At 53.9% G+C, this 26,580-nt stretch overlaps 1 protein-coding gene across 1 annotated transcript in view; it reads left to right on the forward strand.

The window, feature by feature from the left end:
• The window catches only part of ADAMTS14 (ADAM metallopeptidase with thrombospondin type 1 motif 14), an 86,673-nt gene that overhangs the window by 22,947 nt on the left and 37,146 nt on the right, over positions 1-26,580 (forward strand). The window contains exons 4-5 of the mRNA XM_029919760.1: positions 8,780-8,936; positions 16,289-16,479. Of these exons, the coding sequence (XP_029775620.1) occupies positions 8,780-8,936; positions 16,289-16,479 (348 nt within the window). The remainder of the gene's footprint in view (positions 1-8,779; positions 8,937-16,288; positions 16,480-26,580) is intronic.

Below are 26,580 nucleotides of genomic sequence, written 5' to 3' on the forward strand. Positions count from 1 at the left end.
ACCTTGCCTGGGAAACCGTCCCTGTTGCTGCCGCAGCCCTCATGTATCGCTCGCTGCAGACCTGCTGTGCGTCGGACTCTGGTGAGCATTTTACATGCATGATCCCGTGTGGGGAGAGCATGGCTTAAAACCCAGCCAGCGCCCCTCTGGGGCAGGGCGACGTAGGATGGCTCAGAGGGGAGGTTAGGCCGGGCAAGTGCCCCAATCGGGGGCTGGCCCCCAGCTGTGGGAGGGACTGGCTGCACGTCTTGCTGGAGCTGCCCCGCTGTCTGCTGCTCTGCTTCGGAGCTGTAGGGCTTAGACCACGGGGCCTCGGTGCAGGGAGCCGCCCCTCAGCCCAGGGCCTGGCAGCCACACCACCTCCTGGCACTGGAAGGCCGCTTCCTGTCTCCTTGTCCTAAAGCTGCGGCCACTGCCGGGACTCAGGGCCGAGCGGGCAAGGTAGAGCTCCCAGCCCAAGCTTGGTGGGCCCTGATGGTGATAAGAGACGAGGCCTCAGAGCCGCGCAGCTCCTGGGCCCCGGGAGTGGAAAGTCGGGGTGGCTGCCAGTCTGGGAAGGTCTGCCTGAACTCTGACTGGGCCCCAGGATGGGGGTTTGCGGCAGATGGGGAGCCTCTGAGCACCTGCAGGTGTGAGGCCCTGCCCTGCCCCTGGGCCAGGACCGCTGCTGCTGGGGAAGGGGGGGGGGGACATAAAAAGTGAACACCCTTCCTTTAAAGAATATTTACTGAGCTTTTGAAGACCTGAGAAACGGCTCCCCACAGGGCCAGAGGACAGAATCTATCAGCACTTTCAATGTCACTGTCCTTGAGCTCCGCTACTAATTGCTCTCACTGTCTGCGCTGTGGACCTCCCAGCGTGGGGGGGTCACGACATCCTCGAATTGCCACTGGCCACCAGCAGATCACAGCCCCTCCCCGGACCCACCCGCTCAGGGCACTCTTGGTGAATTATTCTTTCTGGAGGGGAGGAGGTGGGTGGGTTCTAAGGCAGCCTTGGTCAGGCCCAGCCCCCGAAATGCTCACGACACCCCATTCCCAGCCCCGCCTTGTCCAGGGCACCTTCTCTTTGTCCTCTTGTTCCCTGCCTGTCTTGCCCATTTCCTGCATTATGACTGGCTGATTCTGGCCAAACAATGCCAACTGATACTACTCTCTTTGTGAGACACGGATGATTCCCTGAAACATTCCATTGTTTGGAAGCTTCTGGAGTTTCCATGAGCGGTTCCCAGCCCTGGCTGCACATTAGAGGCCCCTGAGTGTCCTGATGCCAGGGCCGCACTCCCTGAGATTTGCTCCTGGCCTGGGGTGTGGTCTCGGTGTCCCCCTGGTGATTCTAACAGGCCTCTAGCGGTGACACCCACCCACTGCTGCGGCCTCCTGGAGAAGTCTCTTGTGTGTTTGATGGAAAAGCTGGGGTCAGGTTGGGGATGCCTGGAAAGCTGGGCCAGAAGGCGGGAGCAGAAGGGGCAGCCGCCCTGCCATGGGCCGGACCTCCGGGGGCATTTGCGCTTCCTGACCTCCGTCCATCTTGCCAGTAACCCTTTGGTTTCAGATGTGGCAACTGAGGCTTGGGGAGGGCCTCGCTTCCAGGAGCAGCCTCTGCACCACTTGCAGAGAAGTTGGGCAACAGAAAACAGGGGGCTTCATGGGATTTGTTTCCCCTTTTTAAAACTTTGTTTGAAAATAATTCTTATGCAGCCATTACTTGCTCATTATAGTTGGCAGACATTCTGTGCAGAGTCCATTTCCTTTTCAGATGGAGAATCCTAGAAACGTCAGAGAACTCCTACAGAGTTTAAAGAGAAGGAAATTGCTACAACTTTGCCACCAAGAGATCCCTCTGCATCCACTGGCTGTGTTTCCACCAACCTTTGATATTTGTCGCCTTTAAAACTCCCCTGAACCACGGCATTTCTTCCCACTTGCGGCACAGATCTGAGTGGTGACAGCCAGGTCCTGGTGGAACCAGGAGTTAGAGGCCACCATCCTGTGCTTCCAGAATGCTGCTCCCAGCACTGAACCCATGAGCCACTGGGACTCCCAGGCACTGAGTCGATCGTGATAATCCTGGCAGCAAGTAGGAGCTCTCACAGTGTCCTTGCCGGAAACCTGGACCCTTCTAGGCACCCTCTGTAGATTTCTCAGAGCAGCCCCACAGGACAGAGCTCTCATGATCGTGAGGCACAGGGATGTTAAGTAACGTGTCCCTGATGACACGGTTTGAGAGTGGCAGCACCCAGGGATTCCGGCTCTCGGGTATCTCCATTTACCCGCCGCACCTACCACATTGCTTCTTCCCTGAGAAGAATTCTTGCTGCAGGCGGACAAGGCCCAGGAAGCCTTTTACCCAGCACCTTCCAAGGTGCGGGACCTGCAGAGGCCATGACCCTGGGAAGAGGGGCCCAGCGGTTGCCCCGATAATGACCTCTAGCTGGTGGAGGCTGTCTGCTTCCTGGTGTTTGGCCCATTGGGGGAATTCTGAAGCTGCCCCGACGTGGGGCAGGCAGGGTAGGGCTCGCCAGTCGAGGACAAGCCTGGCGGCTGGCGGCTGTGTCCTCCAGGGCCTCCTTCCTCCTGCCTGTCCCCAAGGCTGCAGCTCGGGGAGAATCGGCTTTCTGACCTGCCCCGGCTGGGGCCCGGCCTTGGCGGTGCAGGCTGTGGCTCGGGGCTGACACATCAGGTTTGGATTACCCGGGAGCTCGGCATCCGCGGGCCTTCCTCCCAGCCGTGCTGACTCACGCTTCTGTGGTCAGGGGCAGCCTGTGCAGCTCGTGCGCGCCTGGCGTCTGAGGGCCTGCGTGTCATCCCCGCGCCGACGTGTCTGCTGTCTGCCTGGGAGGTGTGTGTGTCAGCCCCCGGGGTGTGCGTCGTCCCTTCATATGGCCCCGTGGTGCACGTGTGGCCTTTCTGCACGCCTGTGTCGTGCCTCCTCTTCCTGAATGGGTGCCATGTTCTTTACTGAGATACAATTTCTGTCCCATGCAGTTCACCTGACTTATTATAATTTTTATTAATTTGAGAGAGAGAGAGCATGAATAAGGGAGGGGGCACAGAGAGAGAAAATCATAACTTGGCACAGAGCCCGACATGCAGCTTGATCACGTGACCCTGGGATCATGACCTGAGCCCAAATCAAGAGTCAGGACGCTCAACCGACTGAGCCACCCAGGCGCCCCTCACCTAACTTAAAGTGTACAGTTTAGGGGCCCCTGGGTGGCTCAGTCAGTTAAGTGCCTGACTTGGGTTCAGGTCATGAACTCACAGTTCGTGAGTTCAAGCCCTTGTGTCGGGTTCTGTGCTGACAGCTCAGAGCCTCAAGCCTGCTTCAGATTCTGTGTCTCCCTCTCTCTGCCCCACCTCTGCTCATGCTCTATCTCTCTCTCTGAAATAAACATTTAAAAAAACTAAAAAAAAAAAGTGTACAATTCGGTGCACTTTTATGATATGGATAGAGTTGGGTAGTCATCATTCAGTTGGAGGGAGGACATTTTCACTATCTTGAAAAGAAGCCCTGTGCCGTTTTCGTTATCACCGCCCCCCATCCATCACCCCAGTCCTTGGCAACCACTAATCTTTCTGCCTCTATAGATTTCCTTATGCTGGACATTTTGTATGGATGAAATTGTAGAATATGTGGCCTTTTGTGCCTGGTTTCTTTCACTTGGCCTTATGTTTTCGAGATTCGTCTGTGTTTCAGCATGGATCAGTACTTCTCTTTTTTTGTTTGTGGATGCATTCATCTGTTGACGGGCATTTGGGTCGGTCCTCCTTTCTGGCTACCGTGAGCAGGGCTGAACGTTCATGGACAAGTTTTGTGTGGACCTATGTTGTCATTTCTCTCGGGCGTATACCAAGGAGTGGAATTGCGGGGGCATGTGGTAACTGCTCAGTGTTTTGTGGAACCCCTAGACTGTTTTCCAAAGTGGCTGCATCACTTTACATCTCCACGAGCCCAGCCGTGCACAGTGGGGATGGAGCAGAGACTCTGGCACTAGCTGGCCGGGGCCAGGAGGAGGGAGTTTCACTGAAGGGAGGTCCCTGAGCACATCTGTGCCAACAAGCGTGATCCAAGAGACGGTGGGCATGGTGATGCCGAGAAGAGAGGCACTCACTATAGGAGCTGTGTTCTGGAGAGGGTGAGAGGGAGGTGAGCAGGAGGTGAGCAGGGCACAGGGTGCACACAGGGCGGGAGTTCATAGGGTGATGGCAGGGTGGGGGAGAGCCCACCGGTGGTGCCTGTTTCTCCTTGGGAACAGGAGAGGAGGAGGTGGGGACAGTGTTAGAAGGCTAAGCCATCAGTGTAGCTGGCAGCTGCAGCAGAATCACCAGCTGGCATCATGCTCACGGGAGAGCTGTAACCATTGATCTCAAGTGAGCCCAGTGGGCGCATGTGCATTTCTCCATCAGTGTACAGACATAGAGAGCGTGGCTGGTTGGGTTGAACTAGGGCAGAGGCTTTTCTGAGATGGTTGGAAGGAGGGAAAGGCAACAAGGGAGCTATGGGTGTTCACAGAATTATTATTGTGTCTACACTGAGAAGTCCGAGGTGGTAAGAAGGGAAGTGAGGGCGTGGCCGGGGGGTATCGCCAGTGATGAGGCAGTGAGGCCACACACTGGAGGTCTCGATGGAGCTTGGTAAGAGCTGGAACCACAGGGCTGGAGTTGGGTGAGCAGGGGGGTGGTGGGAGGGAGGCAGACACCTGCAGTTGGGGTTTCTGCGTTCCGGCTGGTGACGTGGTCCAGGGAGGGAGCGTGGCTGGGGACAGAAGCAGGTTGCCGGGCTGGGAGTGAACCTGAAGGAAGCCGTTTCAGATTCTCTTGCTATTGTTCCCAGCTGTGCGTATCACCCCGGCCTCCACTTGCTGTGCTTTCTTTCATTTCCTACAGTGCAACAATTTTAAGCTGAATTTGCTGGAAGCCTAGAACCTGAGACAGCACAGCTGGCAGTAAAACCTTGGTAATGGAATTTCCAGAGCAAGTTTGGGCCCGAGAATGTGCTCTCCTTGGGAGGTGGTGGGATGGTTGGTTGGAGGTCCGCTCCGCTTCTTGCTCCTGGGGGGAGGCCCCACCTGGGCTGACCTTGGAAGAAGAAGAAAGAGGGGACCTGCCTTCCCTCTCACCTGGCTTCATCAGAGCCATCATCTTAAAATACGTCCTCCTGGGCTTTCTGCTCAGGATGGCCAATCTGAGGGCACAGCAAGGAGGCTCTGGATTACACTCTCCTAGAAGGAAGGCCTCCCGGACCTGCGCCCCTGACCTGCGCCCCTGACCTGTGCCTGGCCCTCAGGCTGAGTCCTCGCCCCTTTTCTCTGCACCTGATGTGGCATCGACGGACCAATTCCCTGTATAAGCCTAGAGTGCGGCACCTCCATGGACATATTTCAGTCCTTGGGGGTCTATTCCTGTGGCCTCCAAGATGTGTTGGTTCACTGTACCATCGCCTCCCAGTTTGCCCCAAGGACGTGCAATTTTAGAATAAATCTTATATATCACATGGACATACACCCATGAATTCCAGAACAGTGCGGCTTCAGTTATTTGCTAAAATAGTTGGGACTTCATCTGATGATAAACTGTGACCCATGCGCAACTGAACTTGCTGAATTACGACCTAAGGCAGGGTACAAGGGTCCTCCAACCCCCTACCTCCCCTGTCACCACAGGACCGTGTCTCCTTCAGGTGTCCTGGACTTACCCTCTGGACCTGGGGCTTCCCCTGAAGGGAAGCAGGCCTAGAAAATCTGGGATAGCATAGCCTGGAGTCCTCTGGATGAAGACCTAGCCGAAGCCATTACCTTTTGCCACTAAAATGATGTCACCAGCTGTACTGGGAAAGTCAGACAGGTCCCAGCCACTCACCTCCCAGGAGCGGCCCCTCAGTAGCAGCTGTAGTAAATGAGTCCCGAGCCCGGCTGATGGCAGCCAGGCCTGGGCGTTGGAGTTTCCATTTGGAGAAAATCTCCAGAGGGCCTGTGTCGTCTGTGGCTCAGTTGGATATAATCAGCTGTTTTGGCTGTGCTGCATGAAGAACCTTTCTAATACACATTTCTGCTAAGGTACTGTTTGGAAGAGAAGGGGCTCTGGGTGAAAAGAGGGCCGACATTTGTTTCCCACAACGTATCTTTCCTCTTTTCTTGATTTCTTCTACAGAAATTGGATTTGAGTTTAGTTCTTTAAAATTAGCCACCACTTGTCAGAAATATAAACGTCTCATGAAACGAGAGACAGGAGCGATTTGGCAAGGAGGCAGAGAGCCAGAAATTTCCCATTGCCAATCTGTCTGCCCCAAGCGGTGCCGTTTCCTGGCCAGGGCAGAGCTGAACATAGTCCACCAAAGCTCTCGTGGTGTGGATGGGGAAACCGAGGGCCAGGGACGAGGGACCCGCCCAGCCCACCTCCTGATCTGGTGGCCGAGCCTGCCCACCCATCCCCTCTCCAAAAGGGTCTCGGAGACCGAGGGGGCGCCCCAGCCTGGCCAAGAACTGCCTGTCAAAGCCAGACACAATGCACAAAATGGGCCAGGAGTGTTGCTGGAAGTTCTGTCTTTGATCCCCGGGGTTTGGTGGGGTCTGCAGACACAAAGGCATTTGAAACTTAGTTCCCAGGTTGTTACGTTGCAGGGTTTGGTCTTTGCCCTCCCCAGTTAGCCGGGACGGGGAGATCGGGATTCATGAACTCTTCTCTGGGGAGAAGCACTGTGGGCATGGGGCTGGACCAGACCCAGGAATCCTGGGGCTTCTGTACTTCTGACCGCAAAGGGCTGAGGGTGTGGTGGGGATGGTGTGCGGGAAGAGAGTCCTTTCAGGCCGGGAGTCACCTGGGGGAAGGTGAGGTCTGCTCCCTTTAGGGCCGTATGTAGAAGTTTCTCCTCTGTTCTCACATTTGCCTGGGAGGTGGCCTGGCTGCCCGGGGAGCCCTTTCTCCAGAAGTAGGATGTGAACATGCTGCTTACTCTGTAAGCTCGGACTAAATGTAAGGAGGGACATAGAGATGGGAGTATGAGAGAGAAATGTCCTTGCTCTGCGTGGCCCACAGGGGCAGAAGTGGGGCCCTGGGATGGCCTAAGGTAATAGAGCCTCCTGGTTAAGAGCCGCATGGAGCTGGGCTCTTATTCTAGTGCTCTCACTTGCCTGCTGGGTGACTAGGCAAGTTTCTTAACCGTTCTGAGCCTGTTTCCTCATCCATGAAATGGGTCTAATATTTGCATCCACCTCATAAGGTTGTCATGAAGGTGAACTATGTCAATAGAAGTGGCTGTTACGTGAGATACTGTTGTGAATCCCAGTGATCATAAGACTGTTTACAAAGGGTGGAGTGTAGGGAAGTATGTTCCAGCTCAGTAAACATTACCACTGCCCCTGCACAGAACAGATTGTGTCTTGAGGGAGGGAGCTCTCTGTTGCTAGAGGCATCCAAGCAGAAGTTAAGAGCCCCCCTGACTAGGGATGATGTTGGGGGGTGGAAGCTTCAGACTGGGGCAGGCCTGGTGGTCTTGAAAGGTCTGTGTGGTCCACGACTGTGGGAAGGAGGGGCAAACTGGACGGCAGTGCCTTGCAGCCCAGCCCTGTGCCGTGCGGATCATCCCAGAGCCTGCGTCCTTCGTGTGAGGCACCAGATCTGGTGGCCACATGGGCCAGGGGATGCCAACATTTAAGGGGCGGCAGTAGATTCGGCAGGAGAGGATTTGTGGCTGCTGACTCAGGTGCTCAGTAGATCTGCAAGGTGATTCCCTAAGAAGTCATCTCAGAACGGGGGGAGGTAGGAAAGTTGGGTAAAGTCATGGCTGCTTTCAGAAGAGGCAGCTCCTCTTCGAGTGGAGAACATCTGATAGATTTATAAAAACAGTTCCTTCGTTCACTGCCTTGTGTGCACAGCTGCTTCCCTCGGGCCTGGAGCGGCGCTGGTATGTAGTAGGCACTCAATAGATACTTGTGGAATGAGTGAAGGAATTCATTAAGGATTGCCTACTACTTTCCAGGCACTGGGTAGGTGGGCTGGTCTGACTGCTTTATAGAGCTGACACCAAGGGAGGGCGCAGGGCGTGTGTAGCTACCCATGGATTCGCACACATATGTTTGTTTCATTGGCCCCTGGGATTATTGCCTTCATTGGGGGCTAACAACACATTTGTGTGGTTTGGCTGAGGTTGTATTTTGAATGTTGTTATTTCCAAGGCCAATACCTGATTATTTTTACAGGAATATTTTGATGCAGGCAAGAAAAAGTAGATTAAAAACAGAGCCTGCCTTCCCGCCCTCTATCCTGGCTCTCTAATTGTCAACAGACATGCCGTCCCTGGTGGACATGCATGCATGCTTTAAATCTGACATAATAGAACTTAGTGTTGGAGTGGGGACCCAGCACCCACGTTAAGGATAATTAACCTTTACCGATAGGAATTTCCCCCTCTTGTCTAGGGTAGGGGTGGGGGTTAAAGGCAAATCTTCATAATAGTTCTTTGGGGTGGAATTCTGTGCCCAAGGGAGTGTGCACATAACTATGGCAATGCCTTTCTCCCTCCTCCTCCCCTTCTTTAAACCCTGGAGGCCTTGCAACACAGTAAAAGTGGACCCGCTTTGCCTGAGATGGACATGGGTCCCCTTGCTCAGCGTTTGACCACCTACCCACCCTGCCCTGCTGGAATCCCAGGGCTCCCCAAGGCCACACACGTGTAGTCACACACATTTGCGTTCGCAGATTCTCGCCTGTCCTGGGCCGTGTACTCACACCTCTTCTCTCTCCCCCGCTCTGCCCTGTTTGCTGCGTGCCCGGCCCAGGCGGGCCTCATCCACACGGAGAGCACCGACTACTTCATAGAGCCCTTGGAGTGGGGGCAGCAGGAGAAGGAGGCCAGCGGGAGGACACACGTGGTGTACCGCCGGGACGTCAGCCAGCAGGAGTGGGCGGAGCCTGGCGGGGACCTTCACAATGAAGGTAGGCACTGGGCAGGTCCCTGAGTTCTACCTCCGCCCATACCTCCTGACCTTAACCTCTCAAGTCCTAGCCTCAGCCTTCTCCTCCTCAAGGTGGGACTGGACCCTGTATACCAGCAGAGAAACCCCAGTGGGGTTAGGGGCTAGTACAGCTGCCTGGATGGAGGTGGGGGCCGGGTGAACTGCTCTAGCCTCCAGCACTGTGGCCCTAGGGACTTCAGAGGTCTCTGACGGGCTCTGCATTGCTTTGGAAGGCTATCTCCCTGCCCAGCAGAAGGTGCAATGGTTGCAGTTAGCTCTTCCCCTAAACATCCACGCAGCCCTTGGGAGCCACAAGAAGGAAGTTCAGAGGGCATTGGTAGGGAGACTGCCAGGCATCAGGGCATCAGAGGCAGGTTTGTGTCCAACAGCCCATTGTGATTATTATTTTATTTATTTATTTTTCTCTTTAGAGAGAGAGAGTGGGGGGGGGTTGTGCACATGTGAGCAGGAGTGAGGCAGAGGGAGAGGGAGAGTGAGAATCCCAAGCAGGCTCTGTGCTGTCAGTGTGGAGCCATACTTGGGGCTCAATCTCACGACCCTGAGATCATGACCTGAGCTGAAATCAAGAGTCAGATGCTCAATTGCCTGAGCCATTCAAGGTGCCCCCAAGAGACCATTTCCCCCTAGATGTTTATTTTTGAGAGAGAGAGAGACAGAGAGAGAGAGAGACAGAGACAGAGAGCGAATGAGCAGGGGAGGGACAGAGGGAGAGGCAGATAGAAGATCCAAAGTGAGCTTTGTGGGTTCTGAGCTGTCAGCACAGAGCCTGACATGGGGTTTGAACCCACATACCATGAGATCATGACCTGAGCCAAAGTCAATCGCCCAACCAACTGAGCCACCCAGGTGCTCCCCCAACACAACTTTTTTTCTTTTTTTTTCTTTTATAGTTTATTGTCAAGTTGGTTTCCATATAACACCCAGTGCTCTTCCCAACAAGTGCCCTCCTCCATGCCTATCACTCCCTTCCCCTCTCTCTCACCCTCCCATCAACCCTTAACTTGTTCTCAGTATTCAAGAGTCTCTCATGGTTTGCCTCCCTCCCTCTCCCCAACTAATTTTCCCCCTTACCCCATGATTTTCTGCTAGGTTTATCCTGTTCCACTTATGAGTGCAAACATATGGTGTCTGTCCTTCTCTGCCTGGCTTACTTCGCTCAGCCTGACACCCTCAAGGTCCATCACTTTCCTACAAATGGCCATATGTCATTCTTTCTCATTGCCATGTAGTACTCCATCACGTATATATACCACATCTTCTTGATCCACTCATCAGGTGATGGACATTTAGGCTCTTTCCATGTTTTGGCTACTGTTGACAGTGCTGCTATGAACATTGAGGTACATGTGCCCCTATGCATCTGCACTTCTGTATCCCCTGGGTAAATCCCTAGCAGTGCTATTGCTGGGTCTCCAACAGACTATTTTTGAATCCTGCCTCCAACACTTTCTACTGTGAGACCCTACCCAATCTCTAAACCTCATTTTATAACCTGTAAAGTGGGGCGGATGATGATTGCTAAGATGTGTGTATTAGCAGTAGTGTGTATAAAAAGCCCAGCATGGAACGTGGCTGGTGTCTTACTACAGTATTGTCACTAGGATAATCGCTGGCGTGTTGGGGTGCGAGCCCCTGAGAGCAGGGGTGTCCCGGCACAGGAGTCTGCCCGCCACCAGGACTCAGAGCCTGTGCTTGTGAGAACGAACCAGTGGATGCCACGCACTGGTCCTGGGCCCACGGCCAGCTTCATCGTCCGACTTAGCTTTGTCACGAAGCCCCCTTTGGCCAGGAGGACGAGAAGGCTTCGGGTGGCATCTGCCTGGGCCCTGGTGGGTTGGGCAGAGCGTGAGGGAGCATGTGGAAACCGGTTGTCCCTACATACGATACGTCCTTGATGTGCCAGCTCCTCTCCCAGTGCCGCTCTGAAGAGGAGCCCAGAGGCCGAGCTGAGCGGTCAAGGGCCCTGTCGGTTGACACATGGGCTGTTTCCAGTCGCTGGTTATTACCATAACGCTGCCGTGAACGTTCATGTACAAGTTTGTGTGTGGAGGTATGTTTTCAATCCTCTTGGGTATATAACTGGAGTGTGGAATGGCTGGGTCCCGTGGAAACACCCTATTTATCTTTTTGGGGGGACTGCTGGAGGTGGGTGGGAAGAGACTTGGTGGGGCCTCAGGGGCCTGGCGTGGATCTCAGGGGCAGGGTGGGATGGCACCATGCCCTCCACCTTAGCTGGGAAGGACAAGTCTCATTGGGCTCTATTTTATCTGAGGCCGGTTCTGAATCAAAAAGCATAAATCTCCCCTTTTGGGGAGACCCTGGGGAAGTTCTGCTCCACGGCCATGGGCCTGGAGCCAGCCACAATGCCTGCCACCACAGTCAGTGGCTGGGAAGCTCAGACCGCTGAGCTCAGAGTTGGCACTCAGGCCCAGGAAGGCTGGTGGTTTCCTGTCATCAGGCTTCACAGCTGGAAGTCATGGGCCCGTGGGTGATGCCATGCCCCGGGCCCTTCTGTGTCTTTCCTTAGAAAGACAGGTGGCGATGGAGGGTGCTTTGGAAACCTGGGACTCTCGCTCACTGTTCTTTTAAGAGCAGCAGTGGGTCTGAGCCCAGTGAGTATATTAGCATGTCTAGGTGTGCCTGTGTCCATTTATCATTCTTGCTTAGGATGAAAGGTTCCACTTCACGGCTCTGGGTATACCTGTTGGCACAGAGGAGTGCCCCAGAGGCCTAGGCCAGCCAGTCAGAGCCTGCTCAGCTGCCAGCAAGTGGGCTTTTGAGAAATCTGCCTCAGGCCAAACACCTTCCTCCATCTCTGTCTCCGTCCATCTGTCCAAATGTCAGCCCAGCTCAGGTGTCCCCTCTCCTGGACCCCTGGATTCCTCCCAGGGCTGTCTTCTTGGGAGGGTGGTTAGGAGAGGGGGGAGGTAAGGCCATTAAAAGCCAGGGTGGCTCCTCCCTTGAGGGGCAGCCAGCCCTACTGAGGCTCGGGGCTAGTGCCGCCTTCTTTTTTTTAAGTTTATTTTTATTTATTTTGAGAGAGAGACAGAGAGTGCCTGGGGGAGGGGAAGAGAGAGGGAGACAGAATCCCAAGCCAGCTCCGCCTTATCAGCATGAACTTGGGGCTCGAACTCACGAACCATGAGATCATGACCTGAGCCAAAATCAAGAATCCGACACTTAACCGACTGAGCCACCCAGGCAGCCCCCACCTTTTTTTTTTAACTTGAGATTAAAACCCACCATGTGAATCATGTTCAAGTATACATTTCAGTGGGTTTTTACTATGTTTACAATGCGGTGCAGCCAGCACCACTGTCTGATTCCAGAACATTTCTGTTGCTCCCATAAAAAGCCCTGTGCCTATTAATTAGCAGTCACTCCCCTGTTCCCCTTCCTCAACCCTACCTTCTGCCTCTGCAGATGTGCCTCTTCTGGACATCTCACATAGACTGGCTTCTCTCGCTCAGCGTGTGGGGTTCAGCCGCATGGGGCATGTGGCATGACTTCGCCCCTTTTACGGAAGGGTCCACTCACTGCACAAATACCCCACATTTGGTCTATCTCTTCATCTGAAACACCCTATTTATCTTTTTGGGGGGACTGCCAAACTGCTTTGGCAAGAGCAGCTGCACTGTCTCGCATGCCCCTGGGACTCCTTGGGTGGGCTTCTGGAAAACCTCCCCGGGGCCTGCCGCCCCCAGCCTCCCCTCTCGGAAGGTTACCTGTTTCTGGCCTGAGAGACCGAAGAGGGTGTAGGGGGCGCCTCTCCAGGGCCTCTGGCTGATGTCAGTAGACCCTGCCCTGTGCTCCTCACTGTTTTTAATGAGAGGACAATCTGGGTGGGCCCTGACGGGGTGTGGTAATGGGCGGGTGGGAGCCCTGGGTTTCCATTCTGGGCTTATGCCACTAACTTTCTCTGTGACCTGGGATGAGTCAGGTGACCTCTCTGAGCCTCCCTGCTGTGGCCGGGAGAGTCATGAGGCGAACGTCCCGAGTTTCATTTGCAGTTTGTGAACCTGTGGGCACCACTCACATGTTGGAAGTGACCGTCATATATTCTGCCTGCTCTGTGGGGGGAGTGCTCGCTCCTTCTCCTCCCCTGTTGCGGGGCTCTGTCCCCCCTCCTAGGCATTTGTCACTCACCATTGGGCTCAGGCGCCAGGCCGTCCAGAGCTCTTGCATCAGGTCCAGTGAGGGCGACATGGGCCTGAGCCTTGCTCTCCAGGCGGGACGTCACTCAGAGGGCTGGCCACACGCTTCTGGTTTCTCCACTCGGCCGGTGCGCCCACGGTTCTCCCAACCTTTAAGTCTAGTGCTTTCCTTCCTTTGTGCGGAGAGCCCCTAACCAAGAGGCAGAGAGAAAGAAACCATAGCAGAGTGCCGTGGCTCCCTGTAGCCCTGTCCTCAGAGTTCAGTTCCTGAAGTATCCATACCAAACGAGGCTTAGAGGCAGATCTTGAGTCTCTGCCAAGATACCCAGTGACTCATCCCCGAGGGTCACACATATTGTGGACAGTTTCCCCCCATACCTGCTCCCCGTGGGTTTGGCAGGTACAATTCCCACTGCTCAGGACCCTCTGTTCTCCATGTTCCAGCATGTTGTCTCCTGCCCTCCGTCTGGCCCAGCCCAGATGGCCCCTTCTCCCTTCTCGCCAGTCCTGGTTTGGGTCTCTGGTGGAAAGCCTTCCCCAGTCGGCCCTCTTGGAGACCTCGAAGTCACTGTACTTTTACCATCTGGTTCTTTCTCTGTCACCCCGGGGGAGGCAGTGGGCTCAAGGATGGGGGTCCCACCTTTATCACCCCCCTACCATCTACCCACCTAGTATGTATGGGGCCCCTCCTGCCATCACACCCCTTGGTACCTGCTGGGGGTGTATTGGTGGCATCTTCCTATCCTGAGTCCCTGTCCTGCTCTCTGGAGGAGTCTCACATAACTGGATAGTCTCAGAAATCAATGCTATGGGGGCGCCTGGGTGCCTCAGTTGGTTAAGCGTCCAGCACTTGTTTTGGCTCAGGTCATGATCTCATGGTTTGTGAGTCTCAGCCGCACTGACGGCAAGGAGCCTGCTTGGGATTCTCTCCCCACCCCCCACCCCCACACCACTCACTCTCTCTCAAAAGTAATAAAATATGGAAATGAATGGTACAAGTATCAGAACTTCAGGGTAGAATAGAGGGAATCATGAAATGTTAAAGCTTTGGAGTCTTCTCAAGAGACCCCAGCTTCTTATCCCACCTTCTCAGTGTGGGGGAGGAAAAAGAATTTTCCCTTTACCCTTCTAGGTTCTTGATGGAGACACCTTGTAATAAAAGAAAGACTAATAAGAATAAAACAATCAAAAGTTTAATTACATGGGGGGCGCCTGAGTGACTCAGTCAGTTAAGTGTTGGACTTCGGCTCAGGTCATGATCTCACAGTTTGTGGGTTCCAGCCCCACCTTGGGCTCTGTGTGCACAGCTCAGCGCCTGGAACCTGTCTTCAGACTCTGTGTCTCCCTCTCTCTTTGACCCTCCCCTGCTCACGCTGTCTCTCTCTCTCTCAAAAATAAATAAAACATTAAAAAAAGTTTAATTACATAGATACTTTCTGTATATGTGGGAGATACTCAGGAAAACTGAGTAGCTCCCCAAAACGGTCTAAGCCACCACCCTAACAGCAGCTAAAGACAAAAGAAGATGTTGGTGAATGAGGAGGTGGGGTGAGTTAATGGGAGGTTACTGGGAAAACACAGCAAATGGGTGAGGTTGTTATGTGGACTTAGTCATTTCCCTCTCTACTGATAAGAGTTTCCAGAGATTTGAAGTCATCCTCCTCTTCCTGGCACCGGGCAGGAGACCCACTTACAAATGGAGATCTCCTTTCTGTAGAATGTCTCTTAGGAAAGGGTCACTTCGACTCAATTTCCAGAGCTTTTCCTGTGTCTGCTGTTTCTTAAAAATGATCAGCCTAAAATAATCCTCACACTAAAAAGACACATTTTGGGGTGGCAAATTCTGCTCCCCTTCTTTGGCTTTTCCCACAGTGTCCTCGTGAACCCTCAACTCCACTACCCCAACAAATGTTGCTCTAGTCTATTCAGACTGTGGTGTAAATGACTGATAACTACTTAAGGTGCTACCTTTCCAACTAGCAGTACTGATGGTGATGCTTCAAAGCCTGGTCTCTTGATTCGGACAGACCTGGACAAGCTACTCTGGACCTCAGTTTGTTTGCCTGTCCATTGGGGACAATAACCTGAAAGTTGTAGGAATTGGATTGCATTTGATTAGACTGGGGGGTCAGCAAACCGACCCATTAAGGCCCATCATGGAAAATTAATGTTTTAAGCTTATTTATTTATTTTGAGAGAGAGAGAGAGAGAGAGAGAGAGAGAGAGAGAGAGAGAGAGAGAGAGAGGGAGAATGCACGCAGGTGCACATGGGAGAGGATCAGAGAGAGAAGGAGAAAGAAAATTCCAGGCTGGCAGAGCTCTACCCTGGACTTGAACACACAAACCTTGAGATCGTGACGTGAGCCGAAATCAAGCGTTGGATGCTTAACCATCTGAGCCACCCAGCACCCCGGAAATTAAGTCTTATTGAGACAGAGACACGTTGGTCTGCTTAGATATTGTCTATGGCTACTTTTATGCCAAATTGAACAGCTGACAGAGACTGTAGGACCCATAAAGCCTAAAATATTCACTATCTGGTCCTTTACAGCAAAAGTTTGACAACTCCTAGATCACATACTACAAGTTCATCAACCCTAGTTAAATGCATCTTTTCTTTTTGTTAAAAGGCAAGGCAGTGGTGGTGAAATTTTGGGGTGCTGGCCGTGATGGGGAGGGACTTGAGGGGACATATCCAGGGGTTCCTGAAATGTCCCTACCATAACACAGTGATTATTTTCCTTTATTAAGAAGTTACCACCAGCTGCCACGTTTGATTTTTATAGCAAGCTCATGGGTAAGAGATGAGGGGTGTCACAGGAGGGGAGGGGCAGGCCTGGAGGAGTGAAGGGGCGGGGCTCGGTCACACGGAGGAGATAGGGCTGAGTGGGACCTGGGACCCAGGCTTACCACTCCAGGCGAGGGCCCCCTTCTCCATGTCCCTTGCCTCAAAGACTCAGTCCTGGCCTGGTACCAGGGAAAGGGCAAGTGCCTCCGAATGAGCAGGCATGGAAGGAGCCCTCATGCCACGTTGGCTTACAGAGGGAGGCAGGAAAGGGGCACATGTGACGGGGCAGAGTGGGCTGGTGGGCGGCATCCGAGTGACAGCCCCTCCTGTGGTCCTGACCTCTGTCTCTCTTCCCATCCCGGTTGGCAGCCTTTGGCCTGGGCGACCTCCCCAACCTGCTGGGCCTGGCGGCGGACCAGCTGCGCGACGGGGAGCGGAAGCGGCGGCACGCCAAGGCAGGCGGCTACAGCATCGAGGTGCTGCTGGCGGTGGATGACTCGGTGGTGCGCTTCCACGGCAAGGAGCACGTGCAGAACTACGTCCTCACCCTCATGAACATAGTGAGTGTCCTCGTGTCCCAAAGTGGGCTCGGAGGGCGCCACCCGTTTTGGGCGGAATGCCCGTTCTCTCTCTCTGGCCTGGTGTTGGCTGCTAGCTCCGCCGCCCAGCCGTGGGACAAGCCTGAGCCCGCCTGACGCCGCCCTAGCCCCAGGCCTGGTCTCCGGTGGGCACACCTGTGCCCTCCTTGCCAGCCCCTGGCAACCTGGGGCCTGGGGACAGTGGGTTCAAAGCAAGGACACATTCAGAGCCTGAGGCAGGCATGGCCGGGGGCTTCACTTGTATTAAAGTGGAGGGGCGTCTCTGAGACGCCTCATCTAGAGAAAATCGATCCCAGGCTGGGAAGATTGGCCAAGGAGACGTCAGTCTGCTGGTGGGGGCCAGATCCCGGGTCCCCAAGGGGGGCCTTTGGTGTTTACAGAGAACAGAAAGGGTACTATGCAAATTTAGGTCTTTGCCTGTCTTGATAAGAGTTTCCAGAGATTGAATCAACCCCGGTTTTTGATACAGTTAGGAGACACCTTTACAAATGGATATTTCCCTTGTATGGGTGAATGTCTCCCACAAAAGGGTAACGTCCACTGGGGTTTTCCTAGCTCCTCATATGCCTGAGTTTATTAAAAATAACCTGCTTATGGGGCACCTGGGTGGCTCAGTCGGTGAAGCGTCCGACTTTGACTCAGGTCGTGGCCTCGGGGTTCATGTGTTAGACCCCCGGGTGGGGCTCTGTGCTGACAGCTCAGAGCCTGGAACCTACTTTGGATTCTGTGTCTCCCTCTCTCTCTGCCCCTCCCTCACTTGTGCTCTATGTCTCTCTCTCAAAAATAAATAAATATTTAAAAAATTAGAAAAGAAATAATCATCTTAGGGGGCCCTGGGTGGCTCATTTGGTTAAGTGCCCAACTCTTGATTTCGGCTCAGGTCATGTTCTCATAGTTCACGCACTGGAGCCCCCCATCAGGGTCTGTGCTCACAGCTCCGGAGCCTGTTTTAAATCCTCTGTCTCCCTCTCTCTGCCCCTCCCCAACTCATGCTTCCTCTGTCTCTCTCTCTCTCTCTCAAAAATAAATAAATGTTAACAAAACAGCTTAAAATAATCAGTGTGCCAAAGAGGCATCTCTTGGGAGTACCCAAACCTGCCCCCTCTCATTGTTCTTGGAGCTATACTGTCTGTGCGTGTGTGTGAATGGTCCTTTGTTGAAGCCTAGGAAGTAGTGGGGTGGGGGCTCTGTTTTATACTTTTTTTGAGCCCCAGCTGCACACAGCACAGTTCCTGACCTCGGATAGGTGATGGGTGTATATGGAAGTGAGTGGTGTCTGTGTAAGAAGCTGGGGATGGAAAGGTAGTAGGTTTGTGTCTGCAGAAAAGGGGGGGTGGGGCTAGAAACTAGATCCAGTTACAAGGAGCCCCAGGGAGGAGAGGGCTGAGCCCTGGCCACGACCTCGGACCTCGTTGTTTGGATGTTAATTCTTTTGTCCCTTAAGGAGCCTGCGGTGTGGGACTCTAAGAGCAGAGGCCACCACTTGGGGCCCTTTGTGAAGGAGGGAAGATGACTATGAATACGGACACCTCCCTGGAGTCCTTGACCACCCACCCAGACTAAGGCTACACAGCCTAGCACTAATCCCATTAGTGGGAGAGCAGGGTTAGCCCATGGAGCCAGCAGGTGGGATCAGGGGGCAGGGGAGGCCTTAGGAAGCTTCAGGTGCTGGGAACCTGGGTCCTGGGTGCAGAGTGGGGGGCTGAAGACCCCAAGAGTGTGAACCTGTGAGCCAGACCTTATTCGCAGCACCAGAGTCCTTCAGTTTGCTAAAAGATAGCTTTCAGAAAAAGGTGAAATCCTGACTCTCCTACAGAAAGGAAAGCAGGCAAGTGTTAAAGATTTCACGTTACTCACTAATTGGGGAGAGTTACAACCCTTTCCAAAGGGAACCCTAAGAATAGAAATATTTACAATCAGGAACTTTGAAATGAATGTGCAAACAGAATGAAAATTGGGTTTTTCACAGGGTGGACGAGAAGACAGAATTGGTGCATCTATAGACAAGAATTTTTGCACTGTTACCAAGTGTCTGAGCTCTGCATTGTAAAGTAGTTTCCGTGGGATCGCATTCAGATAAGGCTGAACGGTGTGCTGGGAACAACGCATAGTTTCCATCAAGGTGCATGTTATAATTATTCTCCGAGCTTGAGGCCTGGCCAGGGTCCCAGGTGGAGAGCCCTTCCCGTGGATGGCAGGGAGTCTGGTGACACATCTGACTTATGGGCTGTATCTTTGCTCCTGGAGCTAGAAGTGCAGTGGCTTCACCCAGGACACACTCCCGGACTCTGGCTGTGTGACCATCCTAAGCAGCTGTGTGACCTCCCCTACCTCCCCAAGAGCTGGCCTCACCACTGTCTATCCCTTTCTAGATTCTGGCCTGGGAATAGGGGTGAGGAGAGAAGGCCTAGGTGGGAGTGGTTGAGGGTGGGCAGTCAGAGGAAGACCAGAGAGAGCTCCTTCTTGGCACGTGCACCATTCTCTCTCCCATCTTCCAGAGACCGCCTCACATCTGGGTGCCCCCAAGGAACCTTCTGTCTCTCGCCTTCTCCTTAAATGTGTCTTAGTGGGACTAACGTATGAGCAGGTCAGCAGGATCTGGAAGGGTGAACGGCCTTCCCGGAGCCCTGCCCCCCTGCTGGCCTCACTCTCCAGTGTTGACGTCATACATTCATGCGTTCAGAGCCTGGTGCTATACGGTCCCCGTGGCTGCTCCCGTGCTAGGAACTGGGCAGGATTCGGGTGGCTGTTAGTCCAGTAGGGTGCTTGCTCGCTCTCTCTCTCTGTCTCTCATTCACTCACGCTCTCTCTCTCTCTCTCTGTCCCTATTTTTCTGCTTGGTGATGCAAGCCAGTAGGAGCCAGGCTTTCTCCCTGTGGCAGGACACAGGACCATTGGGCAGCCCCAGACCCCACACTTCCTGCTCTTAAGACTCAAAGGCAAAGGAGCCCCTCCTATGTTTCTAGGGAAGGTTGGCCTGCGTCAATCATGTGGCTGTCCCTGACTAATTGCTATGACTGGAGGGTTGGCTTGGGTCCCCCAGGTGGAGCCTCCCACCTTGCATGGAGGTGGGGTGGAACAGAATCTGTTCTTAGATAGTGGGCAGACAAGCATGCAGACAAAAGAATGGCTTCCACAGTGGGGGGTTCAGAGGAGTAGGAAGTGGGGTCCCTGCCCTCACAGCCCTTACTTTGCTGTGTGTCCCTGGACCACTACAAATAACATCACTGTGTAAATCATTACAGTCATTGAGAAACCCCGGGGGCCAGACTCCTTGTAAATGTGACTTCATTTACTCCAGTCTCCCAATTACCCATGAGAGGTCTGGGTATCCCGTCTCTGTCTGCTCAGCCATGGCTGCTCTGTCACTTTGGAGCCCACCCTCCTCCCATGGCCTCTGCATAGAGGTCAGAAGACTCATGCCGGGTGGCGCTGTCCCTGGCTGGTGGCCCAGGTGTCAGGAGGAAGGACAACTTTCCCTCTACCCTCTCAGGTTCAGTTCCAGGGGGCTTGCAATTTAAACCAATGAAAGATTATCCTGTGTGATAACGCCTATCTGTGGGAATACTCAGTGATGAGTCACTCAGAGGGGTGATTTGAATTTGGGGCTTATATACCTAGCTTAATAGGGGAAAGAGAGTTGGCAAAAGGCTGTATGGTTAGGACAAATGTGTCAATTTAGGAAAGACAAATAGGTTTTTAGGAGAACAAATGGGAAATAATGTTTGTGGTTAGATTTGTTTATGCTTTCTGTCTTTTTCTATGGCGATGAATCGCCCTGCAGAAGAGGGGTGGATGTGTGGCAGCTCACTTCCCAGGGGTTGCTGCTTGCTCAGATAAGGGAGTTTCTGAGAAGGTTTCTTTCTTCATCTGTTCAGCTTAAAATAATCTTTATACCAACTCTGCGGTTCTGACCAGGTCACCACACAGGCCGGAGCGGGACCTCAGAACCACTGCAGGGAATGAGTCCTTGTAAACACATGTGTCCTGGAGGGGCCATCACCTGTGCCATGAAGTCCCTGCTTGGGGTGGAAACTTGCATGTTGTGGATGCCAGGCTCCCTTGTCCACAACCGCTTACTTGCTGATCTAGACTGAGCCCCTCCCTGGAAGGTTCCCAGAGGATCAGCTCCAGTGACCTGGGGAGGAGGGGAGGGGGCTTGGGTGAGCTGTTCTTTGGTGCCATGGCGAGAAATGAAACCCCCCTCCTAGGTGTAGGCTTGAAGGCAGCGATGTTAGAACGTGATGGGGAGGGTCTATGGAAGCTTGTTCACCAAGAAGAATTCGAGGGTTTGATGAATCACAGAAGGAGATACATTGTTTTCTGTAGTGCAAAGTATACTTTCAAAGCCATTTTCCAAAGGCTTGCCCGGACAGAGACGTGGTTGGTTCAGGAGGGTCCCGTTAGACCCCTAAGACCAGGAGCTGTGTGGGTGGTGGTGGGGAGTGCTACCAAGCTCTTGAGATTGACCATGTGGAGGCCCGTGGCCTCACAGTCCTTCCCGGACGTCCTTCCCCGTGTCCCCTGAACTTTATTGTTGGGGAAAGGTAAGCCTGTGTCCCGTTCCGACTCTCATGACCTCTCACCCCTGACTCACGGCCTTGGCCATGGAGCCCCTCCACCCACTCCTCCCTGAAGACCAGGACCTGAGGGCTGTTTCCATTGGCTTGGTCCCACCTTCCCTCTCCTCACAACCTGCCAGGAGGTATGTGAGGAGACTGTCTTCCAGAGCTCCTGAAGGCTGCTTGAGGCTGGTTCTTCTGCTCACGGCTGGCGTGCCTTATGGATGTGGGAACAGAAGGGGGCGTTGAGGCAGCGCTTACCTCCAGGACCCGTTCCTCTGGGGAAGGTAGACTCACCTCCCGGAGAAGCTATTGTGAGCAGACCCACAGCCGCCCTGAGGGGAATCTTCTGGGAGTTTGGGTTCTGACTTCGAAGGTGCCGGGGGGCAGCCAGTGAGAGTTCTGTCTGTCCCACAGTGGGGAGCCGGTGGGTGGCCAAACACCTCTCCTTTTGGAGGACTGGCAGCTCATCCCGTGAGTTGTGTGGGAACTTTATCTGGCTAGGATGCTTGAAGCTCGAGGCACTAATTTCCTGAGGGATTTCATGAAGCCAGTAAAAGGGTGTCCCCTCGCTGTCCCCTTGAAGTGCCTGCCTGCCTATGACCATTTCTGATCCTGATTTGTGGGGCTAGGGCTGGCCTAACAGATCAGGGAGAGATCCGATTCCCAGGATGTATGGTCCCATTGTGCTAAGCCTGGAGGAGGGGCAGAAGCCGTTAGTGGAGCTCTCTGATGGGGCCCTGCTCACCGGCGGCTCTCAGGGTATCCTGCCTCTCAGTTTCCCTCTGCATGAACCTGGAGATGTGCTATAAACATTCATGCAGCTGCACATGGTGGCAAGGACTTCCCCTTTCCCCCCTCACATGCTGGCGGGCCCTTGATGGACTTTATATGCCTATGCCTCGGTTTACCCATCTGTACCAGGTCGCTTTCCTTCAAGCTTCTTCAACTTTTAGGACTAGGGAACCCTGTGAGAGCTTTGAAACATAAGGAGCCGTTTCAGCATTTAGTGAGTGCCTGATGTATGCCTAGTGTGACAGACCCTTGTTCCTGAAGCTTTGGTCTGGCAGCCAACGAAAGCCTCAGACCATGGAATAATTTGGCAACCATGGAGGCCGGTGCTGAAGGTGTTTAGAGGAGGCAGCTGTTTCTGTGAACTGGAGGCAGAGGCTTTCTGGATGGGTCTAGAGCTGAACCAGCCTGGAGGGAAAGGGTTTGGGGAGGTGGAGCGTGTGGGCCTGGGCAGCATGGTCGTATGGCAGGGTTGTGGACGCAGGAGTGAGGGGCAGCCCGGCCTACAGAGACCTCTTGGGAGTTTAGCTGTGGCCGGAAGGTCCCTCAGGCAGTAGCATGGAGAGGAGGCCCTGGCGAGGGGAAGAGGCATGAAGAGCATTGCCTGAAGGGGCCCCAGCACAGATTTGGGGGAGGAGAAGATGGACGCCAGAGCTGTGACGGGTCAACAGGCAGACTCAGGAACAGGGACTCGGAGCCTTCTTGAATATCACAGTATCATTCCAGTACCTACCACATGTCAGGCATGGGGCTGAGAACTTCACAGACAGGCTCTGTGAATCCTCACTGTGGCCTTAATCCAGTGGCATTCCTTTGACTGCCGTGGCTCTGAGAAGTCAAGTGACTTGGCTCAGAATAGTGGCAGAGTTAGGATTTGAACCCAGAACTGTCTGATTCCAGAGATTGTGCTCCGCCCCCGCCCACCACTTTCTGCTGTGGTGGAACCAGGGCCAAATAGCTCTGAGGAGGAGGTAAGGAAGATCATTGCCTCTGCCCTGCTCCTAGCCTCTCCCGGAAATGGGTCTCCATAGCTGAGTTAGGATTCTGAAGCTTCACCCTAGGCCTGCTTCCTGCTCTCAGCTCCTGGCTGTGGCCGAGCTTGCCAGCCAGGGGCATGGAGAGAATCAGGCACTGTCACCGAATCTCTGCGGCGAGGACTCTCTGGGACACAGGGGGAGGCAGGCCTCCTCCGAGGGCCCAGAGCCAGAGAAGAGAAGAGAGAGGGTGAGGAGACAGAGAGGCCCCTTCCTCGGCCCTCACTGAGCCAGTCCTCAGCCAGACCCCTCTTGGCAGCCCGCCCATTGGGGTGGTAGGCTCCTGCCCACACTGCTCGTAGCCCACCCAGCCAGGCTGACGCCACAGAAGTGTTGGGCGTGGTTGCCATGGAGACATTGGCTGGAGCCTCTGAGAGGGTCCTGCCCACTCCAGCCTGCTCCGGGGCCCCTTCCTAAGACCTCTCAGATGCCCTGCTGGAAAAGCTTGGTGCCCCTTCGAGGCCCAGGAGGTTTGGGTGCAGATGGCTGTCAGACCAGGGCCTTGGTGGCCTCAGCCTAGGAGGGTGGCAGCATTCTCTTGGCATGTCACCGCGTTAAATATTCATCATAAAGGCCAGTTTGGAACGCCACAGAAACACTGCTTTCGTGCTGACAGAGTGTTGCTTTGCCAGACATTTTCCATTCGGGGATCTGTGAGCCTCCGGGCAGCTCATCCTCCCTGCTCAGTGGAGGGACACAGTCCTCCTCCTCCTCCCTCTCTTTTTAGGCCTCGCTCTTCCCTTGTCTCGCCCTGAAAGACTTTCCACTGCTTTTTAGGGCAATCCGATACCTCCACAACTAACAGCAAAATCTACTTACTTGGAGGTAGTGGTTCTCAATGGGCAAGTGTGCCTCCCAGGGGACATTTGGGAAGGTTTGGAGATATTTTTTGGACGGGATAGGATGCTACTGGCATCTCGAAGGAGGAGCTGGGGATGCTGCTAAACAACTTGCAGGGCACAGGACTCCCTGCAGCCAAAGTGGCTCTTGTGGCCGAGAGCCCTGCCCTGAGGTACTCGCTCCAGTTGCCATCTTGCTTTTTGAAAGCAAGCTCCCTGGGCAGAGAACAGTGTTTAACACAAAAGTACAAGTGCTGGGATTCCTGGCGGGAGAGACACAATACTGATGAGTGTGAATATCCCTCCTGGTATTGACAGCTTCATACTTGACAGAGCACTTTCATACTGGGCACCTCTGTCGCCATATTGGAGGTCACGCTCCTGAAATCCTATTCCTGGGCTGACCTGATGGACCTCTCGTCAGCTCCCCAAGTGAGAAGTAGAAGTTCTAAACCTAGAGAGGCCACTGACTGAGCACATACATGTTCCAGGCCCTGTTCCAAATGCTTGGCATTTGCCTCACCTTCTGTCCTCAGGCCTCTCTGCAAGGTTTATCAGTCTACACTCGGATGGGAGAGTCGGGCTCGGTGAGGTGAGGTCAAGGCAGTTCGGTCGGGTCTTTCTGGGCCTCCACCATGCCTCTCTTTACACTCAGACCGGCCGACCTGGGACTTTATAAAGGCTGCTGCATTGTGGAGACAGGTTGTGGGGGATAAATACCGAGCATGGAGGACTGGGGGAAGGGGCCCTGTTGGGCTGGGCGGTCCGTCCCCATGCACTCTGGAACCACCCGGCCAGGCAGCCTGACTGTGAGGCGGGCCGAGTGGAGGACTGCTCAGGCCAGCCTGCGAGCTTCGGGAACCCCAAAGATATCCATGCCCTGAAGGGCCGTGCTGTTACGAGGCAGCTGGAAGTACCGCCCGTAGCCCACCCAGCCCTTTGAGATACTGGGCCGTGGCTGTGAACTTGGCGGGGGAAGATGGAGTGGCTGAACCTGCAGCAAGGAAGAAGCGGGAAGTGGACACAACCTTCCTCCCACCCCAAGAGCAGCCTCAGCCTGCAAGGTGGCAGGGCCTGCCCATGGGCATGAGTGAGCATGGCACCGTGGCCTGGGCTCAGCGTCCCAACCTGGGGGAAGCCAAGGCCCAGCTCTGACTACTCACAGCTCAGAATCAGAAGCAGGCTCCAGGCTCTGTCAGAACAGAGCCCTTTGTGGGGCTTGAACTAACAGACTGAGCTGCTTTACCGACTGAGCCACCCATGCGCCCCTAAAATTTTTATTTGTACTTCTTGGAAGAACTCTTTCAACTTGATGGAGACTTAGATTTTCATCATATGTTACTCATGCGCATACATAGATACGACGGTGCGAGAAAGTCCGATATTCCTGTCACTTCCAATCAGAGTGTTACTGGTCCGAGTCACTTTCAGCACAGAGCACTGCGTCTGTGTTTTCCACACGGCGGGGTCTCCTGCGGCATCTGGAGCATGGGCGATCCTGCAGGAGAGCCCCGCTCTTGTCTCTGGGGTTTCCTCCAAGCCGGAAGCCGTTCTGCGACTTTGATGTGGGTGCCTTCTCGATTTTACTAGAAGGTGGCAATGGAGATTTTCAGACAACCAGGACTCCCATTCCTTCCTCGCCCCTAAGTGGCCCACTGCTGGCAATGTCAGGGCATTGTGGTGTCCTGTGAAGCCACCAGGAGTAACATGAGATTCTCACTTGCACCGGCAGCAGTGACCACACACTGTCACCTCACCGCCACCTGGCCCAGTACGACTGTGAGCGGGGAAAGAACATCTCAGACCCATCCCATGTGGTGTTTGTTGGAGTGCCTGTCTGCAGGGTTGCCTCGTGTTCTGGATAAGAAGGGTCAGAGCTGGGGAGACGGAGGGCTAGTTCCAGGGCCTGGGACTAGAAGGGGCAGGAGAGGTGACTGTCGACCATGCCTCACCTTCAAACAGTGCTGCCCCTATTCTGTTCAGGTTCAGAGGCTGTAAGTGACCAGGGAGGGCACGTGAGCAGAGGCTGGACTTGAACTCCTTCCGTGGCTGCTGTGCTCAGGGGGGCTCTACTGTCACTGTGGGCCTGCCTTTCTCCCGGGGAGAAGGCGGGTTAATGTACTGTTCTCCTTGGAGCTCCTTCGAGGAACAGCTGGCTCTCATAACCAGAGCAGAGAATGTCCGAGATGAGCATCTCATGTTGCCAGAAAGTAAGGAAGTGCCCAACAAACAAAAACAAAAACAAAAAAACCCAGAGCCAGCAACAAGGGTGTGTTAAAGGGACGCAGGAGCCAACTGAATGAAAGGGCTCCCAGGGGCCAAAGCCGGGACAATTTGAACAACAAAATAATGTCGTGTTGAATTATAACCTAGAGTATAAAAATACACATCCATGAGTTCATACTGATAAATAAACAACAGAATAAATGAACAGATGGGAAAAGAATTCCAAATAATTGACGTAGATACTCTGCCCTCCAGGACATAGATTTTAACTCCAGCTTGAAGTGCGGGCTGTGCCCGTGACTTTGTTCTGAAGAGCAGGGCCTGGGGGCCGGGAAGGAGAGTACGTTACACAGGACCTGGCAAACACTGTCCCAGCGGGTCCTAGAGGTCAGCATCATCGATGACAGGTTGTGTTGACATTGTGTGGGGAAGACAGCACTTACTTCCCTGGCCTTTCTCCCCCAGGCCCGTACCCCAATCTAACCACAAGACAAATGTCGGCGTACCCAGGTGAAGGATAGTCTGCAAAATGCCCCACCAGTATTCCTCCAAACTGTTGAGGTCATCAAAACCCGGGAAGGTGTCTGGAACTGTCAGGAAGAACGAGCA

Source organism: Suricata suricatta, chromosome 2 (genome assembly GCF_006229205.1).
Source record: "Suricata suricatta isolate VVHF042 chromosome 2, meerkat_22Aug2017_6uvM2_HiC, whole genome shotgun sequence".
NCBI classification, from domain to species: Eukaryota; Metazoa; Chordata; class Mammalia; order Carnivora; family Herpestidae; genus Suricata; species Suricata suricatta.